Here is an 8,451-nt window from a genome sequence, read left to right as displayed (position 1 = left end):
AGGAGAAAAAAATGAATGAGGATGAGGTTTGGGCTCTTGTTTAAAAACTGGGAAGTAGACCCAAGTCACTGGGGGTTGAGCACGAACAGAAAGCCAGACCTACCACCCAAGAGGTCTGTCCCAGTCCTCGTTTGGTGGCTAAGTCACTCTGCAACCCTCTGTCTTGTCTGGCAGGACTCGATGTTTTCTCAAGCTCCTCCCTGTTCCCCGAGTCCTACTTCCAGAGGCCCCATCTAGGCACTCTCACACCCCACCCCACGCCTGCGCTCGCTCCCCCTCCGGCCAAGGGCTCAGCAGCAGGGACAGGGCCCCCTCCCACCTCAGAGGGCACCTCAAGGAATTTCAAGCTGACCAGGGCAGGGTCCAGCTGCTTCCCTGTGGCTCGTGAAGGCCGTGCACATGGGCCTCTTTGTTTGGTGAAATCTCTGATGGGATGTTGCCAAGAAACTCAACCAAGACGTAAAATGCTAACCAGCAAGGAGATGAACAAAACCAGGGGCATAAGACCGTACCTCTGGTGGCGGCCGTCCTCGAGAGGCCATTTATTGGTGGTTGATGAGGAGGACTTGGGATGCAAAGCTCAGCTCTCCCCGTTTCCACCCACCTTGGAGAAGTAGTTTTGGGAGCAGGCTCTGGAACGCGTGGGGCTTGCTTATTTTCCACCTGTGAAGTGAGGGTGGTGGTGGTAGAGGGAGGTTAACCGGTGATTCCCATGGCCCCTTCTGGCTGGAACCTCCAGGATTCTACCCTGGGTCATGAAGGGCAGGCAGAGCAACCCCAGCTATGCTGGGGGGACCCCCAGTCAGGGTCGACGCAAGCGAGCACAAGTGTTTGGTCCGATGCAACTGGACACCCAAGAAGGTGGCATCAGACCAGAATCTGACCTGGGGCTTGAAGTGGGCGCGAATAATTAATGAGGAGGGAGGGACTCCGGGAGGGAAGGACCGGGAACTTCTGCGGCCCCTGACTTGGACTTGCCAGAGGGTGGCGCTGTAGGACAAGGAGCTGAGGGACTCTCGGAGGAGAGCTGCTCAGGCCTGGGCCAGGGGCACCCAGAAGCTGGGATCTCCAGGACAGGACGCAGCCCCGGGGCATCTGCCCCAGCCCCAGCAGGTCTCACGGCGCGCAGCCCACCCTGCTGGGGCCCGACGTGCTTGCGCAAGCCAGAGAGCTACCCCGTAGCTTTTTCTGTCCCACTCTGGACTTTCCCCTTGGCCCAGGTCCTTGGAAAAGCAGACAGGGAGGGGCCCCTTCCCTCGTTGTCTCAGCAGAGATTGCCCCACCCTTTGGTGGACAGAGCATAACTTCGGGTCCCTCAGGAAATTCTGCGTCCTGATGTGCCTCCTTCCCCTTCCTGTAGGGGACTTCAGAGCAAAAGAGTGGGTTAAATTCAAAATATCTTTACCTTCTTGAGGTACCTGGATGTAAGGGCTTTTGTTCCTTTATTATTATTATTATTATTATTTTTTTTTTTTTTTTGACAGAGAGAGAGATAGCGAGAGCAGGAACACAAGCAGGGGGAGTGGGAGAGTGAGAAGCAGGCTCCCCGCCGAGCCGGGAGCCCGATGCGGGGCTCGATCCCAGGACCCTGGGATCATGACCCCAGCCGAAGGCAGACGCTTAACGACTGAGCCACCCAGGCGCCCCTTTATTATTTTTTTTAAAGATTTTGTTTATTTGAGAGAGAGAGAGAGAGCATGAACTGGGAGGAGGGGCAGAGGGAGAGGGAGAAGCAGCCTCCCTGCTGAGCAGAGAACCCACTGAGCAGAGAACCCGATGCGACACTCGATCCCAAGATCCCATGATCCCACGATCCCACTACCCCAGGATCCCAGGATCATAACCTGAGCCGAAGGCAGACGCTTAGCTGACTGAGCCACGCAGGCGCCCCAGCTTTTGTTCCTTTAAAAGCACACCCTCGTCCCTCAGTTGTTCACAGGATTCTGGTTGCCCCTTTTCAGTGCGCTTTATTAATAAGAAGACAATAATTCACATCAGTCTCTTGCTTCAAAGTGCCAGCTGCTGTGCTACTTATGTTGTACACATTCTCGACTGTATCATGATCGAATTTAGCTTGCAATGTCCTGTACCGTGCCAGGGTCCAGTCTTACAGGTGAGGCACAGAGACGTTAAGACACTTACTTGCTCGAGGGCACACAGAAATTACTTGATGAGGCTGGGCTTCATGCTCTTGACCACATGGAATGGCCGCCAGCTCAGCGGCCAGGCCCCTTGGGCTCTCCTGTTTTCCCACACCAGGCTCCCCGCTCCCTGCCGGTCAGAAGGCTTCAGGATGGCTTTGGCCAAGGTCAGTGGGGGGTGCTTGTTTCCCTCTGGCTCGTGTGGTGGAAGGGGGATCTCCAGCCCTTGGAGGAGGTTGGGGTCTGTCAAGGCCCTGGCTGGGCTAGGTTCCTGAGGGGTGCTAGTGTGTGTGGCATTTGTCTGGCATTGGAAGGCATGCGTGTGTGGGGGTGGGGGTGGAGGGCGGATCAAGAAATCCAACCAGACCTGTAACCACCAGACCTGGGTGTGTCTCCTGGCCCAGCGCTTGGCCCGCAGGGGGCGGGGGGCGTGAGCTGCAGCAGCTGTCGGAGCAGCGGGGTCCTTCCCCAGTTACCACTGGTACTTCCATATGCCGGGCCCTTGGGGTCTTGGGTCCCTGCTCCCATGCAACATCCCTGCTAGAGAAGAGACAGGCAGTAAACCAGGCATCATTGTTTGGTTGAGAATAAAACAAGTCGATGTGAATTTTACTGGTGGTGATTTCAGGGACCGCCTTTTGAGTAGGCGACTTGATTTTTGAGCTAAGATCTGAATGACAAGAAGGGGTGGGCAGGTGACAGTTGGGGACCCAGGTGTTCCAGGCAGAGGGAAAAGCAAGCAGGAAGCCTAAGGCAGGAGTGAGGGCGGTGGCTGTGGGTAAAGTGCCCAGAGGTGGGAGATGAAGCCAGAAGGACGGCCTTTGGCTGCCCCCCCAGGACGCCGTGGGCTGGGTGAGGAGTGTGGAGTTTGCTTCAAGAGCAGCAGAAGCTGCTGGAATGCTAGGGGGCTGCTCAGTGGAGAGCATGGTTGGGAGGGTAGCGGGGAGAGGGCAAGTTCTCCAGAGACATGGTGGCGCTCAGAGAGGAGGAGACGGGTAGGGGTCTTTTGGAAGCCATGCTGACAGGCTTGTCTCTGGATTCGAGGCGAGAGAGGAGGGAAACAGTAATGAAGATCTTTGCTTCAGCAGCAGAGTTGATGGTGTCACACACGAGATGGGGGAAACTGAGGGAGAAACAAGTTTGGGGGGAATAATCAAGTGTTCCGTCTTGGCCAGGTTGGCTAGAGAGGAATGCCAGACACTGGAGTGGAGACGTCAGCCGGGCAGTTGGAGGAGTGAGTCTGAAGTGCGTCTGAAGTCCCGGGGAGGGCTCTGGGTCGAACTCTTGGGTTTTGGACTCTTCAGACCAGAAGTGAGATTTAGAAACTGGAGGATGTGCCTGACTTCATACAGGCACCACTGGGATCGGGTATGTTGGAGAAGGTAATCTCCCTCGAAGGGCGCCCATATCAGAACACCATCTGACGAGTGTGAGGTGGGCTCTCACACCGGTGGTAGGTTTAAATAAAGATACAGTAGGAAGAGGACAAATAGCAATTTTAATTTAAAATAGACCAGTATATAATTTGTGGGGAGAAGGTAAGAACACGAAGAGTGATTGAGGTAAGAAGCGCCCAGGAGCTTGGCTGAAAAGTTCCTCAGCCTGTGTCTCATCCGCCCACCTACCCACCCGCCCAGAAGGCTCTCTCCTTTGGGCGGGGTTGGCCTTCCCAAGGTCCGTCTGGGTGGAGAAGCCCATCTTGGCCTGCCTCATTGACAGGCCCCTGGCGTGGAGGAGGTGGGGGCAGGCCCTGAGGCCCGAGCATGGGCTCTTGCCATTCATTGTCAGGGGTCCCCGAGAGAGAGTGTACTGGCCTGGTGAGGTATCAGGCATCCCCAAAGCACAGTTAAACTCATGTTTGGAATATAAAATGAGGGCTTTCTGTAGGAAATACACAGGTTGTTCTTCACACTCAATGGGCAGAGCCTTGGAATCGACCCTTTGCCTGGAGTCTAATAGCTGCCTGGTGATTTGGATTCATCTTCCCAGGTGAGGGCTGGAGAACCGAGGGTGGGTGGGCTCCTGCAGGAAGGGGAGTCCCTAGCTAGAGGGTCAGTGGGGCTAAGGTAAGTATTGGCAAACCTAAAAGGAGGGAGGGACTCTTACCAAAAAGAATCCATTGAAGACCTGAATTTGAGGTTCTTGCCAAAGCAGAACCTGCATAAAAGTGGGGAGCGTCTAACGTGAGCTGGGGCAAGAAAGGTGAGTCCTTTGAGGATTTTCTACTGTGCCAAGAAGGCTTTAGGGGTGGGTGTAGTTGCCCATTCGCAGGGTCCCCTGGCGCACCGCATGCTCCTCCCGGTGGGCTTGGAATGCTCTCTGGCGATCAGCCTCGGTGGGGAAGGTATCGAGATGGGGATGCACCTATGGAAGGGGGAGAGCAGGTCAGTGGGCATGCGGTTCCTTCCCCGTGTTCCCCTTCTCTCCTGGCCTGCCCCCCACTTCCATCTCTGAGCAGTAACACAAATCACTGTAAGAGGGAGGGAAGCGAAGAGTGAGTGCGGGGAGCATCCTAGCACTGAGGGGTGATGATGAGCTGCGGGTGGAAGGCAGCGAGGGCAAGGCTGCTCGGCTCCAGATGCCACCCTTTCAGAGGAAACTTGAGGGGGCAGATCCAATGAGTGTCTCTTCGGTTAAAATGTGAGGCAATCAGTATTTCAGTCTGCCCTTCCTTCTCAAGACATGGCGGTGGGCGAAAACCCCTCCTGTCTCGTGGGTCTGTTCCGTCACCTCCAAGAGCAAGAAAATCTCCCTAAAATGGCATTTCTCCTATACGATAACCTATGGGAGGCCCAGGGTGGAAAGGTTTTGTACTTGCTTGTTTGTTTATTCATTCGTTTGTTCATTCATTCATTCATTCGTTCATTCGTACATTCATACATTCATTCACTCATGCATTCATGCAATGCATATTTATTGAGTAAAACTCTGTGCCAGGCCCTGGGGATACGGCAGGAAACAAGAGGGATTTTCTGTCCAATCAGGGAGCTTTCAATCTAGAGGACTGAAAGCAGACATCAACAATAATTATGCAGCTGTTTCACTAGAACTGATAGAGTGGGGGGTGTGCAGTGAGCACCGATAGCATAAGCTCAGCCCTCGCGGGAGTCGGGGGTGGCCCTCTGGGGAGACTCTCTGGGGAGGAGATGTGAGGGGGAGGCTGGAAGGGTGAGCAGGGCCTTCCCAGGCTAAGGGGGCAGCGTGCATGCTGGCCCCCGAGCCCACCGGAGCTCCAATTCGTGAGGGGACGAGGTGGCCGTGGCAGAGGGGGGCAGGGGTTCCCTCTGGGTTTGCAGGAGCAGCTGAAGGCTCTGCTATGTCTTCAGGATGACAAAGCAGGACCCATTCTTGTCCAGAGTCCAGGCCAGGGCCACCCTCTGGGTGGGGGTAGCCAAGCCCATGTTGCAGGCAGTGTTTCGGTGTTGAAAGAGGGGAAGGGAAAGATGGGGGAAGGATATGATAGTAAAAGGCAGTAGAAGACAAGGAGGAACTTGTAAAGTCTCTGTGCTTGGGGGGGGGGGCATACTCTGGCCCTGTCTGGGAACACAGAGGCCTGGGACCTCCCCACCCCCAGGGAAAGTCATGACCCTTCACACGAGTTGGTGGCCCAATTGGTTTCCTGATGGTAGAGAACTGGGTAATGTCTCCACTGAGACCAGGTGCAGAACTGATGTGACCTCTTGGTCCCCTGAAGCCTGCATCTGTGGGACACCGCCAGGCCCCCCCCAATCCAAGGTCTGGGCCACCACTTAGGGTCCGCCAGACCCTTGTTGTGGGCTGTCTGGCCTCTGGTCCTGGGAGCATGTGCTCACCATCAGGGTACTGAGGGCCCAGTGGAACCCAAGCTGACTGTGTTCATCATTTTACAGATGAGGAAACAGTCCAAGGTTGGCTACACAGGGAATCCATGTCAGAAAAACTCTGTTTTAGCCCCCACCCCTGGGCACTAAATTGTGGATTCTTTCTAGAAAATTCTGTCGCAGTCACAGCTCACACTATGTCTGGGTAACCCCCCCACACACACCTCAACTCGCTCATGAGGTGGAAGGGGGTAGGGGCTGCAGAAGCTTATTAGGAACTCATAAAAGTCAGATGGTGGTGGGTTGATTTAGGTGTTACTGCAGGACATAAACCACATTCTTCATTCTTGGGCAGGCAGACCCCTTGGAGACTCTGCAGAAAGCCATGGACCCTGTTCTCTGGGGGAAAAAAATACCCCAAGTCCTAACATACAAAATGGTGTGGGTTACCACTTAAGATTTGTGGACCCTTTGCAAGTCCCCCGTGGATTGTCTGCATGTAGCAGTGCTTCCAGGACCCATAGCAGCCCCAGCCTCAGGTTTTGAATTTCTTGGATGTACATCGGGATCATCCAGGGTTCTTGCAACCCAGGCAGGGCCGGAACCCAATCCCAAAGCTCCTGAGTCCTCTTAGGGCAGGGCCCTTGCCATAGTCACCTAATGCCTACCTGGACCCAGGGCTCAATACCTGTGCTCAACTCCTTTTGGTCAATCAAACCATAATTTTGTTCTCAGCTGCATCTCCAGTTTCAGAAAAGTTCCCAGTGGCCGCACAAAAGTTATTGGGAAGAGAGAAGACCCTACACTTTGTGCAGGAATAAAATAGCCTACAAACAAAAGGCTTCCAAGGTGCACCCCTGTGTCCCTTCTGGCAAGGATGGCTTGGTTTTTACACTGTGATATGATTTTCCTGACACCCATGCTTCCCAGAAGGCAGTTAGAGACGCTCAGGAGGGCTGGCACTTTGGATCTCCAGAGACCTTGTAGGCACCCGGGCTGATTCAGAGGCCCAGCCAACTGGGACTCCTACGTGTCCTGGGTCTCCTGTAGCATTCAGAATGTCAAGGCTCGCTGGTGGCCAGGCTCCTACCAGGGAAGCATAGCTCTGCAGCCCACATCTCTGCTGTTTCCACACATCCCCCCTGGCCCTTGTGGGCTGATCCCCCAAAAGATATGGTGATCCCCAAAAGATATGTCCACATCCTAACCACTGGAACCTGTGGATGTGACCTTATTTGTACAAAAGGTCTTTTCAGATATAATTAATTTAAGGCTCTAAAGATGAGAACATCCTGAATTATTCAAGAAGGCTTTGATTCCAATGACAAGGATGCTTGAGACAGAAGACACGGACACAGAGGAGAGGGCCACGTGAAGTCATAGTGATGTGGCCACAGTTCAGGAACGCCAGGAGCCACCTAGAAGAGGCAAGGAAGCATTCTTCCCTAGGTCCTCTGGTGGGAGTGCAGCCCTGCTGAAATCTTGATTTTGGATTTCTGGCCTTCAGAACTTCCAGAGAATAAGTTTCTATTGTTTAAACCACTAAGTTTGTGATAATTTGTTATGGTAGCCTCAGGAAATGAAAAGAACCTCCAAGCCATTCCCTGGGAATTCAGGATGCAGGAATGGCACATGGTGCTGATGGCATTCGGTGGGTGGTGTTGATTTGGTGTTGATGGTGAGTGGTGTTGGTGGGTGGTAGGTGGTATTGGTTTGGTGTTGATGGTGGGTGGTGTTGGTGGGTGGTAGGTGGTATTGATTTGGTGTTGATGGTGGGTGGTGTTGGTGGGTGGTAGGTGGTGTTGATTTGGTGTTGATGGTGGGTGGTGTTGGTGGGTGGTGGGTGGTGTTGGTGGGTGGTAGGTGGTGTTGATTTGGTGTTGATGGTGGGTGGTGTTGGTGGGTGGTAGGTGGTGTTGATTTGGTGTTGATGGTGGGTGGTGTTGGTGGGTGGTAGGTGGTGTTGATTTGGTGTTGATGGTGGGTGGTGTTGGTGGGTGGTAGGTGGTGTTGGTTTGGTGTTGATGGTGGGTGGTGTTGGTGGGTGGTAGGTGGTGTTGATTTGGTGTTGATGGTGGGTGGTGTTGGTGGGTGGTAGGTGGTGTTGATTTGGTGTTGATGGTGGGTGGTATTGGTGGGTGGTAGGTGGTGTTGATTTGGTGTTGATGGTGGGTGGTGTTGGTGGGTGGTAGGTGGTGTTGATTTGGTGTTGATGGTGGGTGGTGTTGGTGGGTGGTAGGTGGTGTTGATTTGGTGTTGATGGTGGGTGGTGTTGGTGGGTGGTAGGTGGTGTTGATTTGGTGTTGATGGTGGGTGGTGTTGGTGGGTGGTAGGTGGTGTTGATTTGGTGTTGATGGTGGGTGGTGTTGGTGGGTGGTAGGTGGTGTTGGTTTGGTGTTGATGGTGGGTGGTGTTGGTGGGTGGTAGGTGGTGTTGGTTTGGTGTTGATGGTGGGTGGTGTTGGTGGGTTGTAGGTGGTGTTGATTTGGTGTTGATGGTGGGTGGTGTTG

The 8,451-nt window shown here is 54.0% G+C and overlaps 1 protein-coding gene across 1 annotated transcript in view; it reads right to left on the bottom strand.

The window, feature by feature from the left end:
- Nucleotides 1-4,382: 4,382 nt before the first annotated feature.
- The window catches only part of CFAP77 (cilia and flagella associated protein 77), a 134,637-nt gene continuing 130,568 nt past the window's right edge, over nucleotides 4,383-8,451 (bottom strand). The window contains exon 6 of the mRNA XM_045882025.1: nucleotides 4,383-4,505. Coding sequence (XP_045737981.1) covers nucleotides 4,383-4,505 — 123 coding nt within the window. The remainder of the gene's footprint in view (nucleotides 4,506-8,451) is intronic.

The sequence above is a fragment of the Mirounga angustirostris genome, unplaced genomic scaffold (assembly GCF_029215605.1).
Source record: "Mirounga angustirostris isolate CCGP_5_RB_7025 unplaced genomic scaffold, mMirAng1.0.hap1 SCAF_15, whole genome shotgun sequence".
Taxonomy (NCBI): domain Eukaryota; kingdom Metazoa; phylum Chordata; class Mammalia; order Carnivora; family Phocidae; genus Mirounga; species Mirounga angustirostris.
The sequence above is the reverse complement of the archived record's forward strand: the minus strand, read 5'-3'. Positions and strand labels throughout refer to the sequence as shown.